This window comes from Anopheles nili, chromosome 2 (assembly GCF_943737925.1).
Source record: "Anopheles nili chromosome 2, idAnoNiliSN_F5_01, whole genome shotgun sequence".
NCBI classification, from domain to species: Eukaryota; Metazoa; Arthropoda; class Insecta; order Diptera; family Culicidae; genus Anopheles; species Anopheles nili.
This window is the reverse complement of record NC_071291.1, coordinates 49,789,964-49,805,286: the sequence shown is the minus strand read 5'-3', so window position 1 is coordinate 49,805,286 and position 15,323 is coordinate 49,789,964. Positions and strand designations below refer to the sequence as shown.

General features: G+C 36.8%; 3 protein-coding genes across 3 annotated transcripts in view; 1 reads left to right on the top strand and 2 right to left on the bottom strand.

Annotated features, from left to right (window-relative positions):
• Positions 1-1,194, bottom strand: part of LOC128730366 (uncharacterized) — an 11,153-nt gene extending 9,959 nt beyond the window's left edge. Inside the window, exon 1 of the mRNA XM_053823411.1 lies at positions 1,095-1,194. Coding sequence (XP_053679386.1) covers positions 1,095-1,194 — 100 coding nt within the window. The remainder of the gene's footprint in view (positions 1-1,094) is intronic.
• A 2,698-nt stretch (positions 1,195-3,892) lies between these two features.
• LOC128720598 (serrate RNA effector molecule homolog) lies at positions 3,893-10,107 on the top strand. The gene is made up of 9 exons (XM_053814275.1): positions 3,893-4,011; positions 4,165-4,339; positions 4,410-4,543; positions 5,186-5,282; positions 5,460-5,642; positions 7,124-7,190; positions 7,244-9,339; positions 9,414-9,533; positions 10,004-10,107. The coding sequence occupies exons 2-9, from the start codon at positions 4,194-4,196 to the stop codon at positions 10,083-10,085; spliced, it is 2,925 nt and encodes a 974-aa protein (XP_053670250.1). The 5' UTR covers positions 3,893-4,011; positions 4,165-4,193; the 3' UTR covers positions 10,086-10,107.
• Positions 10,108-11,017: 910 nt separating this feature from the next.
• LOC128720599 (SET domain-containing protein SmydA-8-like) lies at positions 11,018-13,473 on the bottom strand. The gene is made up of 3 exons (XM_053814276.1): positions 13,286-13,473; positions 11,955-12,708; positions 11,018-11,882 (listed from the first exon to the last, which is right to left on the bottom strand). Exons 1-3 carry the CDS (start codon positions 13,430-13,432, stop codon positions 11,095-11,097), a joined length of 1,689 nt encoding a protein of 562 aa, XP_053670251.1. The 5' UTR covers positions 13,433-13,473; the 3' UTR covers positions 11,018-11,094.
• Positions 13,474-15,323: the final 1,850 nt, after the last annotated feature.

Below are 15,323 nucleotides of genomic sequence, written 5' to 3'. Positions count from 1 at the left end.
GCGGATGTGGCTAAGCATTGTTAAACTATGCGTTATAACTTACAGGGAAGTTAAAGACTTATTATACACAAAATGAAAAACTGTCATGTGGAGTGAAAAACCGGCCAATGCATAAGTAGGAAGTTGTCCGGCAACATAGTTCATTTCATAAAGTGACTTAGTTGATTAGTATTCCAATCAATATTTATGTGAAATATTGCTCAAGTACAACTTTATCTTGTTATTGTATCAATTCCTTAAGGTAAGAAACGATCCGTTACCGTACTCTCAGGTATTATTGACGATATGGCCATCAGTCGTAATAATATAAAATCACAGGTGAATACCGGCCTTAATGATGGGACTGTATTGGGCTGATTCAGCGGCCTTTCCATGTGCCAATTCCTGTCTTCTTCTCAAACGATTACTACCCGTTTTTTAAAGCTTGGGATATTTCCAGACACATGGGTGTAGAAGTCATGACTTCCAAACTAACCGGTTCACAGTTAAAGTTGTTGTCCTTGTCTGCAGCATGGCACTATCGAAATATTGCGGTACCTAATACATAACTGAATGGTTAGGGCTAAATACGTTTCCAAGCGGAGGGTTTCTTGCAGTATCATCACTACTCTAATAATACGAACTCATATCATTTAAAACGTAAGCGAAAAACAGACAAAATATAAATTATATTCAAATACATGATCGCGAAACGAAATGTTTCGTGGATTTTCCAGTTGTCTATCTAATGAGTTGCATTTTGAAACCGATTGTAAAACCAGTAACAATATTTCATGAAGTGGGAGGTATCATGACCTTGGAGATCCGCTTCGTTGCTATTCAAGATCAAGATGGATACAGTGTGACACCATACAAGTTTTACTTAGCTTAAATCAAGACAGCCGATTTATCCTTCCCAGTATATTAGATGAAACAAATGATTGTGTGTTCATAATCAAAATCAAAAGAATTGACTTAACATTTGTAACACAAGAGATTCTATTGCAAAATTTTCCTCATTGCTTCATAGCTAGATATATTGATAGATTTTTATGTTTACGAAAAAATGTTGGGCAAATTAAACTTCGTATATATAATACTAAACGAAACTTTACATTTGACTCCGGTATACTGCTGACCACTAGATGTTTGGAACAGTTGCAGCATCACAACCCATAGGATGAATATTCGATAGCTCGACAGCAACGCGCACATTTTTAGAACGAATAGAATAACAATGCCGGTGTAACTTTCTACTTGTTTTAAACGCAATTTTATGTAAAAACACTTATCAAACGACACCTAATATAGCACGGTTGAACAATTTCCGTTCTCGAGACTATTGTTGTACGAGCTGATCTGATCAAAACGGATCGCAAGCTTTAACTAACGAACACGATCAAGATGGTTACACAATATAAACAAGATTCGCTACTTCTCGGTTAGCGAGCTTCATTAGCTTTAGCTCTTTCATACGCGATCGCACTGCACCGTCACAGAAGAGTGGCGTTCAGTTTTTCTTGCTCCGGTGGGGGTTTTGTTTTTTGTTTTCGTTTTGCGTTCTTATTTTATAAAGAGCTCATCTTTATGTTGTATCACAAAAACCAGTCGGGTTGAAGTTAGTTATCAGATGTACTTTAGATCAGGAATAGCATTACTTAAAATGATTTGATTCAACGGTTTGATAGATCTATTTATAGACTTTAGGTTCCCATTTAAGGGTTTATATACTAGCAATCGTAATTTTTATGACTAAATTTATAATCAGTATCAGTGCTTTAGAATCAGTATACTTTCATATAGTAACATACTTTTGATTTCATTTGCTACGTACACTATAGATCAGAACAACAAATTTAAATTTTAATCCACGAACATGTTTTCCGAGGAATATGAGTTGCAAAGCTTATTCCAGTGCCCTTACAAAGATACTTGAAATGCATTAATCATAATCGTGATCATTACAAAGCACATCGTGTATTGTGGATTGCAATCACGGTAAAAAAAACATTATCGTGTACAATTCAATTAATTGGATGCATTCAAATTATTACATGATAATAGAATGTGTGGCTAAATACTACCTTCTGGTGATGTATTGATTGAATTATTTTGCATTCCATGAGATGCCGATCCATCAGATGCCATATTATAAAAATATACTCATGACAGGTTTGTTCGTAGCCGATTCTCTTCCAGCAGTATGACCTTCTCCGTGGATATGGTAAAATTTAGCAGATTTTTAAAACAAGGGGGTTAAAGGGCTTTTAAGCATACTGTGTAGCCTTTTTCGCAGTCAATTTTTTTTTATGTAATTGAATTTAGCTTTTAAATCTTTGATATTAAGTAAAACAAAAAGTTTCAAAAGCAAAAGTTTTAAAAGTAGACAATTTTACATTTTGAAAATTACTGAAAACCGATGAATTTACATTGAGAAAATAACTCAATGCCGAGTTTTCTTGGTCTGCTCTAAAAAATCCATCAAGCACCGTCTGATTGCACTATACTACGCCTGTCGATGTTAGTCGTCTGGTGCCATTCTAATGACATGGCCAGTCCACCGGAGCCCAGCGTCCTAGCTTCGCTTCACGAGTTATAATTCGTAACTCGTACAATAACGTACAATTCGTATAGCTCGTTCGTATAGCGGCTCCTTTGCGGTCTTTTTTCACAAACTGGCCCAAAATATGCTTCTAAGCATCATTATCTAGAGCACAACTGAAAATAGTTTCGTCAGATTTGGACAAAGTTGAAGTCTCAGAGGCGTATGTGAGTACGGGCTCTTAAAAAATGAAGATATAGTACAATTAAAGCTGTGACTCTATCACATGCTTTAAGATCTGCCGTAAAATAAAAATCAAGTCAGCGGTAGACCTTTGTTTCAGGATCCTCTCTAATAGTATCCATTCTTCGCAAGGAACAAGTCTTACTTGAAGAACTAAAGCTAAAAGTCTTACAGACGGTCTACATCACCGTAATACCCTTGTAGCAACTACACTGTAGCTTATCTCCACCCTTGTATTTTGGAAAGATGATGCTTAAATTTCATTCCGAAGACATTGGTTTGCTGTCCTATACATCAGAACAAATTGAAAAATTTCTTCGTATTATAACTCTATTTTTATCAGTATTGCTTTATTATTCTTTAGTTAACATTTGGCTTTTAGAGTTTCATCAATGCTAGTTGGTTGCTCGTTCAACCACCAAGCTTCTGGTTGCTCGTTCAACATATCGTTCAGTATTTATTCGAAGTACTGAGCCTAGGGTTGCCAAACTTGTTGTAAAAACTTAGTAAAAAAAACTTAGTATCGCACTGTCGATTGTTGTCGCGGTTCCCGCACACGTAGTCCTGTATTTGTATATGTTGGTGTGGTAAACCTGTTGGTTTTTTTTTATATATATGTTCTTCAAATGAAAATATTGGAATGATTATTATATCTTTTTTGCAACAAATGTTTTAAATCTTTTTAAGACTATAGTTTAATTATATTGTTTAATTAAGTCTTTTTAACATTTTGTGCTGATTTACGTGGTTCATACAAAAACATATATTGTCTATTAAAATTGTTCAATTATACATCTGCTGGATGAATAATTTTTGAAATCAGAATAAATTTTGCTTTGAAAATTGCATTATAAATTGGATGTTTTGTTGACAGTTCTGTCTCATTTTACACTGGGTATGAGTCAAGAGCTGTCAAAAAAGCACAGAGCCAAAGTGACGCCGGGCGCATCGATTCGACCTTTTTGCTTTAGAATAAAAAATTGCTTTTAAGCTAATTTTCTGCATTGCTAGCTTTGCACCGGCAAACAGAAATACACATAATTGAATAAGCTGCAGTATTGTGTGATCTACTATCAATTTGAATAGTTATCTCTGTACAAAGCAAGCCGAAGCCTGTGACAGCATCTGGTTGACACACTTTTAAGTTGGTTGCACTTAAAAAGCCTACAAGTGAAATCGAAACCAGGAATTGCTTCCCGATTGTATTGCTTCCTGATTGAATTGTTTTTCGAATAAGCTTTTTAAATGTACGTACGCATAGCTAGGAAAACAAATCTTGGAATAACTATCATTCAGATTTCACAAATTATTGATTTTGAGGTTATGTGCTATGTTTGCAATTTTTTTTCAAAATATCATGCGCTCATTTCCTGTATTCGTTTCAATCTGTTTTTGTAAAGTGTATTTAGATTTGTGAAAAATAAACGACATGGGCGATTCCGATGATGAATACGATCGCAAAAGACGTGATAAATTCCGTGGTGAACGAAGTGCTGGAGGTGGTGGTGGCGAAAGTTATGGACGCGGTGCTGACCGACCGGATCGTTCAAGAGCCAGAGATGATTGGCCTGATCGGTAAATTTTAAGTTATGTAAAATAAAACAATAAAACTTATTATAATCGTGATATGCATATTTTCCTGCAGAGCAAGACCACGGCAAGATTACCGCGACTACAGGCCTCCGCCAAGAGATCGTGGATATTCTCCAGCTCGAGAAGCACCAGTTAAACGTATGCGTGGCGAACCATGGGGTGACGAAGGTCGGCATAGATTTACAGGTATGAATGATTCGGATGTATTAAATTGGAAAAAATAAGGAAGCGATAATTAGACATTTGCTACAGTATATATGGAATCCTATGAATTATTATGCATAGTTTTACAAGAAATTTCGTTAGATTATTTTCAATTATATTAGGTCTGTTCTGATTTTCGATTCCAATGATTTTTTCTTAATTTATTGATTAGATTTTCAGTTAACTGACCCCTTGTAGATTATTAGTTCAGTCATTAGCTTATGTGCTTGTTGAGAGGCTCTTAACAGTAATCCGGTTCGTAAAATCAATGAACAATTATTGAGTTGTTCTGTGACACGTTAAAAGGCTAGTTAAGTCGTAAATAATGATGTTACTTGTAATGACTGACTTCATAGTCCAACAGTCATTGTTCAAGTAGATGAAGCTGGAATGGTGAATGTTTTTAGTCTGTAGTCATTGAACCTACCAAACCTTAAAACTTCTAGAACCTTTATTTAAATTCTATTAACGCTATTTTTAAATTAAATCGGTGTGATGCGCAAAAACGCCAGCCCGTTTCGGAAATAATATAATGTAAGATAGCAAATTAATGCTAGGCATAACAACTAGGCTCCAGTATTTATTATCACATTAGGCATTGAAGTTTATTTTTTGATTTTCCAGGACATGACGGCTATGGTATGTATGGATACACACATGATCACTTTGGCATGCATCCTGGAGCTAGTGCTTACGGTCATCAATCAGTTACGCATTCAAGGTAATGATTTATATTTAAGTGAAAAATTAAAATAATAAGTAGCATAATAGATAATATAAGCGGATCACGATCTGATAAATGTAATGTAGGTTCTTTTTTAATTTAATATTTGTAATCTCTTATATTGTACATAAATATGTTGAAATTGGTGTTTTCTTTTATTTTCTTCTACAATAGAGAATCAGTGGCCACTGGTGATTTGCAAACTCAGCCATGTATGATGACTTTGAAACAGTTTCTTGCGACGCAGGACGATTCTATCTCGGATTCCGATGCAATCACTAAATATAACGAATACAAGCTTGATTTTCGACGACAGCAAATGAATGAATTCTTTGTGGCACACAAAGATGAAGAATGGTACGAAAAATATGCTTAAAATTTCTATTGACCCAAATTATAATGTGATGGGAATCAAACTAAAGTTGCAAATTACCAGCCAATTTTAAATTTTTCAACAAATCATATTGAAAGTTGTTCATTTTACAATGAATTTATTATATACCAATATATAATAAATTTAACATGCATTATTTATTCTAATTACATTTTTTCCTTAACAGCTCTAAACATTATTCTCCAAAAGTGTATGCATTCGCCTTCCAGTGGATAGTTTTTGCTCGGGTATTTGATGAAAATGACAATATCAACTAACAGAGATTTCTCAATAGCGTGATTTTGTCATCATTATGAAATCCATATTGAGCTACCAGAAGCTATACGGTGGATGACCCGCAATGTACAATGTTTCAGACAACTTAATCTATTTTCCATCTTTCAACCAATAACGCTAGTGCGAATGTTCGACAAAATTAATTGAGTAGCGCTTAGGTTCCGATAGTTCCGCCGTCGCGAATAATTTAAACTCGTCAAGTATGGCATTCGTTAGGAGTTAGAAAATGCATCTAAAATGCACAGGCGAGCAATGCCCGTGTTTGTTTTGTATCATAACTTCTCCGCGATATTTTATATAATGCACGACAAAGAACAAAAACACAGCGATGAGATTGTCTTGCTTGTCTGTGCGTAATGTAAAAAATCCACACAATACGCAATTTATTGTTCTACTCATCCGTTCTACTGCTCCGTGGGTTACGGCACACAAATGAATAATGCAAACAAAACTCGAATAAAAGAGGTATTTACTATTTTAACATTATGTGTACAAAAAGTGACTATGATAGTTGTCCACAGCACGGACTACTGCAAACCTGTACAACAGAGGAGGTGATAATCGATATAGTTTAAACAATTCTCTAGTAAGCTTTTTTCTCGTCTGCCACAAAAATATATATTTTAGAAAGGCAGCTATTTTATAATATATACATTACAAAGTGTAACATAAAGTATATGCCTATTTGTTCAGTGTGTTGGTGTTTAGTACATGCCAACAAGTACACGTTAACACTATTGTTTCTGTAACATGTATTAAAGATTGCCTTTATTGAATCAAGATCCATGCCGACAAAAATTAAAATGAACAATAAACCTTATTTTCCGATTTAAATAGAACAAGTACTGATATTAAATTGTTTCAAGAAATTGAAAAGGTGAAGTTCCTCAAAAGATGATTTTAGAAACATTTTGAATTCGATGTTAATATTTGGTTATTAACTCAAGAATGAATTGCTTATAATGCTGATTTTTGTGTTGACTTGTTCGACATGTACGAATATGTTCGAGTGTCAAAATGTTCATTTAAATATACCTTTTTATCAAGGGCCGTAGCATAGAATTCATTTGGTTTCTTCAGCTGTTCCTGTTGAAACAATCAAATCATTTACTTGTAATATCTGTTTTGCAATGAATATTGTTATTTTATTTTATTTTTCTTATAATAGGTTTAAAATCAAGTACCATCCAGAAGAGTCGCAGAAAAGAAAGGAAGAGCAACTATGTTTTCTAAAGGTAATTAACAACGTTTTAATCAAGTAAGTAACTGACAATAAATTTTTTTTTAGCGACGGTGTGAAATATTTTTGGAATTGTTGAATTCAAAGGACATCAGTAAAGTGTTCGTTGATGCTTCCAACAGCGATGCATTGCTTCGTCTATTAGACACGGTTGTCATAAAGCTAGAGGGAGGTACTGAACAAGATTTGAAAGCACTTGATGAAAAACCTTCGAGTGTTGAACCAATGGCTCGCTTGCCAGTTGTGCAGTCAATCGATAAAACTAAAGATGAAACAAAAACAGATACTTTAGGAGTAGCTTCGCCCCAAGAACTCGGCATCAATAAAGAAACAGATTCTTCTAATCAAGACGATAATATGCATAAAGAAAACAGCCAGATAGAGAGCATGAATGCATCTAGAAATGGTAAAATAATGAATATCAATGATGAACGTTACACTGAAGAAGATATGAAACAAGAAAAAAATGAATTGAATGAAATTAAATCGGTCGAAAAAGAGGTAGAAGAAGATAACAGTAATGAATTACAACAAAACAATGAAAATGAAATTAACAGAAACAAGCGGAGTCGGTCAGATTCCGCGTCAAGTTCGTCGTCTTCCAGTTCGTCATCATCAAGTGATTCAGAAGAAGATAAAAATGAAACTTCAAACAAGCAAGATAAAGAAGATGAAGAAAATATTTTAGGTCCAAAAAGCCCTGCACAAGATAACGCTTCTAGTTCGGTTAGTCCGAAGGATAAATTAGATTCGGAACAAAAACCCAACGAATGTAAGGAAGATTTCCATGAAGAAGATGTAGCCATGGATGAAAATAGCAGTAGTAAACCAGACAAAGTTAAAAGACAATCTGATTCTGAGGAAGCTTTAAATGATGGCCAATTAAGTGATGCCGTAATGACAAGTACAGAAGAAAAAGAATCGCAAAATACAACAGCAAATCAATCTAATCCGGAATCTATTGATTTAGTTAAAGATTCAACTCCAGACATAGGCCCTCGTGCGCTACATCGTACTAGCTCCATTTTTCTTCGAAATCTAGCTCCTTCTATTACAAAAGCTGAGGTAGAAGCTATGTGCCGCCGATATAACGGGTTCCTCCGTGTAGCTATTGCAGATCCATTGCTCGAAAGGCGATGGTTCCGACGAGGTTGGGTCACTTTTAAGCGTGAAGTTAACATCAAAGAAATTTGCTGGAATTTAAATAATATACGATTACGGGATTGCGAACTTGGTGCAATCGTGAACAAAGATCTAAGCCGGCGAGTTCGCCCAATCAATGGAATTACATGTCACAAAACTGTTGTTCGCAGTGACATTAAACTTGGTGCCAAAATTGCTCACAATCTGGACGACAAATGGGGATTATGGAAAATATCAAAAGACCATTACGACGCAGAAAGTTTAGATAAAAATGGAAGTGGTGGACAGCCGGAAGAAACTTTCGGTTTGCAATCAAGGAATCCGGTCTTGCAAAACATTACCGATTATTTGATTGAGGAAGCATCAGCCGAGGAAGAGGAGTTGTTGGGTTTGTCAGAAGAAAACAAGAAAGGGGTGGAAGGCGAAATGATTGAACGAGATCCTCAGTTAATAGAAGTGCTTGACAGGCTCATACTGTACCTGCGCATTGTCCATTCGGTGGATTTCTATAACCACTGTGAGTATCCATACGAGGATGAGATGCCCAACCGATGTGGAATCATTCATGCTCGTGGACCGCCTTCACAAAGCAAAGTGATGAACAATGAAATCCAAGAATATATTCGCACGTTCGAAGGCAAAATGGTGTCGTTTCTTACAAGAATGGTGGATCTAGACGAAGCGGAAATGAAGAAGCTGGGTGCAAAGGACGCTGAAGCTGAAGTGGAAAAATTTATAACTGCAAACACACAAGAACTAGCAAAAGATAAGTGGTTATGTCCATTGTCTGGCAAAAAATTCAAGGGACCAGATTTTGTTCGCAAACACATTTTTAACAAACATGCTGAAAAAGTAGATGAAGTACGGAAAGAAGTAGAGTACTTTAATAACTATCTCAAGGACTCTAAGCGACCTCAATTACCTGAACACCCAGGAAATACAAAGAAACCGGGATCGGAAAGCACGGTATCAGCTGCAAATGTTAGCGGTGCAGGACAAAGGTATGTTTAAACTTTAAATAATATACACAATAAAAACACATAAAACGGTGCATATAATGTACATTTTATTTTAGCTTTCGAAGCCAACAGTTTGGGGTGGCCCACACTTATGCGCCAATGTATGCAGCATATGCAGCAGGCCCCATGATGGCTCCTAGTGCTCGAGGTAGAGCAGCATTTGGACGCGGAGGAAGGTAAAACCATAACTTTGATTTGTATAATTCTCATATGTGATTTTTTTTCATTGTGTCATCACATTTTTTGTTGCGGTTTAATAAACCGATGCTCACTGAATAAAACGAGGAAAAACATTCTCGACATATTAGAAATTACTAAGCGAGAAAAAAAGTGGTACACATGTATACTCTGGCTATATTATAATCTTGCTTAGAAATGAATGACTATATTTCAACAAAAAATGGAGAGCATTATACAAGTTGTCTTTTATTACGTTACTTGTTAACAACAGTTGTTTGGTATAAGTTTGTGAGCTTCATAACTGATTGTGCGTATTGTGCTTTCTTTTCTTTTTTCTTTTCCGCCGTATGGCTTGCCTAATAAATTATGAAATGTGGCGAATGCATCGCTAATCGTACTACTACCGACGACCTTGAACAATTTTGGGACACCTGTTATGTTCAATATTAAACATGCGGCTTTTTAGAGACCCAGCGGCGAACGCTCGACGACCGATTATTGCCTACAGTGACTTGGATATGCCTAATTTCAATGATAGTTTCTTTTAGGTATTGTAGTACCACTCACGAGAGGCAATAAATAAAGCATCTGAATAAAAAAATGTTCGCAACTTAATTCTGGCATTAAAAATTTATTTTTTATTTATCGCAACGAGTAAGCAATGTTTTCTAGTGTTTGCTTCTTTGGGTAAAATCACCTAGCTCCTTAGCCTTCAACGAAAATATCATAAAACAACAAACTAATTTTCTTAACCTCCATTGGATTCTTATAACCAACAAGTATGGTGGTTTTTTTAGTTTATAACAATATGCGACATTTTAGTACGTTTGAACACATTGCGATAAAAAAGTATGCCGAGCCCTGTGCTGAAACAATTTTTGAAGTAGCGTCTAACGTTGATTTTTTTATTGCTTTCTAGATTGGGTGGACCTGATTATCGGCCAGTAATTCACTACCGAGATCTAGATGCTCCTCGTGAACCGGATGAATTTCTGTAAATACTCTAAAATTTATTTCTGGACGCTTAAAAGCATTATAATAATTACGGACGGTACATTGACGGTATTTTGATTTCTTGTCTGGAGTGCGTACGTGTGTATTTAAGCTTTTCCATTCTTAACTTGATCAGCGATACTATTACTCTATTGAACATTATCATTAATAAATAATCAATCGCCAAATTTGTCGATTCCATAAGTGTTAATAAACTATTTTCTCATGAATGCCCTCAATTTCAATTATCTATCATTAATATGCTGTTGGAAAATAAAATAATTATCTATGCAAAGTTATTTACCATTTTTTCTCGTGCATTAAATCCTTTTTTCATCTAGTACGGAAATGCAGCGATGCACAAAGAATATTGTCATTGACATTACCGTGCAATGAATATGTGGAAGAAATCATCGTTTACCGAGCCATGAAAGACAAGAAAGGACATTTTCAATACATTCAGGATTCCAGTTTTTTTAATGGTGGTTTAGTATCGTGATTTGTCCGTGGTACAAAATTTAAAATTTTCTAATGGCAGCGAAAAAGCAAGAAATAAACGCTAAATCAAACTACATCCATGTTTTCCAAAGCACTCTCTATTTGTGTCATTAATTTTTTACCCTGTTGCGTGCCCATTTCGTAGAGCAATAGGTTTTTAGCACGAACAAGACAACGCAAAGCTTCGCTTTTGTTTGATTCTATTTTTGCCGTTATATCGGCGCTTTTAGCTGCTTGTTGTAATATGCGTCTGTTGAATTCTATTAACGTGGCCTGTTGTTCTAAGAGAATCACACCAGTGTATAGTGTCAACCGAAAAGAATCGGGGTCCAATATTTCAATAATTGATAACATTCTGCGACACATTTCTAGTTTTTCATCCAGCAAATTATTGGAAAGTTCATTCCAACGAAATCCGGGAAAATGGCCGTACATTTGGATGAGTGAATGCGTGAGAGTCAAAAGATGGAAGTGGTTCGGGTGAAGAAAGTTTTGAAGCTTATGTATGAGCTCCTCAAATTTTCTCACGGATGATTTGCTTTGCATTACTTCGTCTACTTGTTCGCCAATCTTTGACATTAGAAAAGATACTTGGTCTTGCGTTATCTGCACCGGGCATCGATTGCACTTCCAATCACTATCATTGCTCAGTGGATCGATTGGTAGTTGGAAACCTCCACATGGCATTTCATTCTCCATTGCCACACAACGTAACGCACTTAAATATGTGCCTAGCTCGGTAGGATCGGCACATCGTTTACACTTGCAGGCGAAACATTTGTTTGTTTGCAAATGATCTCTGCGCAGTTGCGTTCCCCATAGCGAGTGAGTGTAAGTAGTTGTTAGATGTTCTCCTAAAAAAAAGAATTTATTTGATTATCGTTCATGTGAACGCAATAATTATTGATCAGTGGGGAATACATTACCTTTTTCAATATCTCGTCCAGCTTTGAAAGTTAATTTCATTCCCTTGGAGCAGTCAAATGTATAAAACGCGTTTGGAATGCAACAGTGCTCTAGCATGCAGCTGGTGGGATATAGGCCACAAATTTCCCTTCCGTTAGATAAGGGAATGACCATAGCATTTACTTCCAGTATTCCGAGAATGACGTGAAGCGTTTTCCTATCGCACACCCTGAGAACACGTTCACCTTTCTTTTGTTCTAGTTTCTGCAGTGGCTCGAGAAAATTTTGTAATAGATACGACACGATTCGCTCGTCCGCTTCTTTGTAATAACGAGTGTTCCTTCGAGCATCGTATTGGTTTTCGAGGTTAAGCATCTTTTCGAAAAGACCATGGCTGCGAATTTGTATTGCCAAACATTTCAGTACCAACAATGCATCGAACCGATAGTAATCTAAGAAAGCATCTGGATTTTCTCCGGCCTTCGGAGGATGACCGAAACGTAAAATGGCGCATTCGAAACCATGTAAATCAGCGTTTACCAGTCCAGGACAGTTAGATTTGCACGCAGGCCAACGGCAATATTGGCAATAAAATTGTCCTAGATAACAGTCCGCAAAGCATCCGACGCATGGTACTACAGTTGATCGCTGCTCATATTCGTCCAGATTCCATTTGGGACCAATTACAAGCGGATTCTCAGTAAAAAGAACAGCACCCTTCTTGATTGGTTTTGTTACCATAAAGAATCGTCCAATTTCATCGTTTTTTGTCAACTAAAATAGTTTTGTTGCAAAAAAAAATAAGCTGAAATTTGTAAATCATCAAATCTATTGGAGTATTACTAAATTTCCAAGATTCTTGAAAGCAAGTAATTTACACCACTCTAACTGGCAAATACTTAATCTACATGATTGTTACGTAAACGAAAATTTCTACAAAAATGGTTATTTTTATGAGAACCTCGAGTGTAAGAAAAACAATAACCAACTCAAATGTATCAACCAGATTTAGTTTTGTAAGTCCATATTGAACCAACATATTGATTTTTGCCACTACATATTTTTTGCTTTCCCTACAATAACGCCAAACTATAAACCTGCTCACGGAATTCATCATGGTTAAGTGTCTATTTCTATTTTTAAACTTCGTTTTACAACACGCATAAAAACAAGAGAACAAAAAGTCGAATTTTAGAAGAAGCAATCGAGCTGGTGCCCAATAATAATACAGCTAAACGACAAACTTATTAGCAATCTTTGCAAAATCTCTAAGAGCACCTATGAGTTATATTTCACGAAACTCATGTAAAACACCTAAAAAAGCTCATTTCGTTCGAATTACTTTGCATACCTCGTACGGCTTAGCACATTCATTTTTATGCTTAACTCTCCAATGTTTTTTTTGGTGATCGGGACTGCAATAATAAACCGTCTGACACCCTGCACATTTAAGCTTTGATTGCACTCCACAAAAACCACATTTTGCTTCGACATCCATTGCAGGTGCTGGGCCCAACGAATATAGAGTTAAGAGCACACTATCTTCTCTGAGGCGCTATCGCAGAAAACGTATCACAAGTAAACCTGCATATTAACGTCGTGATCCGGTAGGCGATAGTTTGCGCATGCGGTTAAGGATGATATTTAACATCGTTTAACATTTTTAGTCTAATTCTTTAGTTATTCTATAGTTTTTTTTAATATGAAATATGAAAAATATTGGTTTTCAATTTAGGTCTATTCTTTTGTCATTTGGAAATCACTTTCACCTTATTCTTTTTTCTGCATTTTTGGTTTGTGCATGATAGTCAAGTACAATTAGGATGACTTAAAGTGAGTCTGCAGATACACTAGTTTTTTTGGTCTAACAAATCGTGTATCCAAAATGCAATTTTACCTATGGTAATTAAGATACCTATATAAATTTATAAGGAAATTTATGACGAATGAAGTAAACGTATATCTAAGAATAAGCGCGAATGAAAAAGAGGGTTCGTAACACAAACCGCATTAAACATAGAGCATTTAAAATGTTCTCTTCTGCGCTTGCGTTCTGGTTTTTTCTTGCATTCGCTGCAAGTACTCTAAAATCAAACTGCCTAGTATTATCGCGGCACTGTAGACGGTTGTGTAGTAGAAGGATATTCAGGCGACCCTCCTGTCCTGGCTTACAATGGAACGCTAAACAGCTTGAACGCGTTTACTCATCGACGAGAAAGGTAGCAAAAGCAGAGGCCTTTCAAGCCAACCTTTGTAATAAAGCAAAGAAAAGAAACCAATATCGGACAACGAAAAGACCCAACGATGAACGCAACGGAAACGGACACACGACTGGAAACTCGGACCATGAATCTGTCGATCTCCTACAAGCATATCCTCATCCGAAGTACCTTCTTCCAGCATGCGTTCTTCAGAACTCCTTATCCCGGCCTGTTTGGCGGACGCATCCACGCCATCACTCCATCTCAGTTTGGGCCTACCACGCCGCTTCTGTCCATGTGAGCAGCCTAAAAGAACTTTATGGGCTGGATCGTCCGGTGCCATTCTGATGACGTGGTCAGCCCACCGGAGCCTGGCGAGTCTAATTCACTGCACGACAGTGAGGCTATCGTACAGTTCGTAGAGCTGGTCATTGTATCGGCTCCTCCATTGTCCTTCCACACATACGGGGCTAAACATCCTTCTGAGCATCTTCCTCTCGAACGCCGCTAAGAGCGTTTTGTCAGCTTTGGACAAGGTCCGTGTCTCAGAGGCGTATATGAGTACTGGAACTATCAGGCTCTACGAACTACAGTAGACATATTCACAGATTGACCTTGTTGTCGTTGATGGAAGGCACTTCCTGGATATCATCGACGTATGGACCTACAGAGGAGTAAACGTCTACTCAGATCATTTCCTGGTTACGTTAAAGCTACGCCAGAAACTCACCAATGCTAACAAGCTACGAAGATGGCCCGTCATCCAAAGACTTAAAACTGATCGACTGAAGCAAACCAAAGAGGCAAAAGACTTCAAGGCTATACCAGGGGATGCGCTGCCCGAAGACAATATTACCGATTTGGTGTCCCTAAGCGGCTACTGGCGTGTGGTGAGACAAGCTATTAACAGCACAACTGAGCGAACTGTCGGTCGAGAACCCCGTAACTAGAGAATGGTTTGATAATGAGCCCAAGCGTGCCATATCAAAAGAAAACGCAGCGCGTGTTCGCATGCTTCAGCGTGAGACTCCGAAGAAGGTTGAGAACTGTATACGACTAAGAAGGCAGCAAACACGACTCTTCCAACCAAAAAGCGACTCTTTGAAGAGTTGGGCGAGCAACTGATGCAGCACTTATCCCATTTGTAGGTAACTCGCATGTTGTATAGGATGTTGAATGCAACACGGA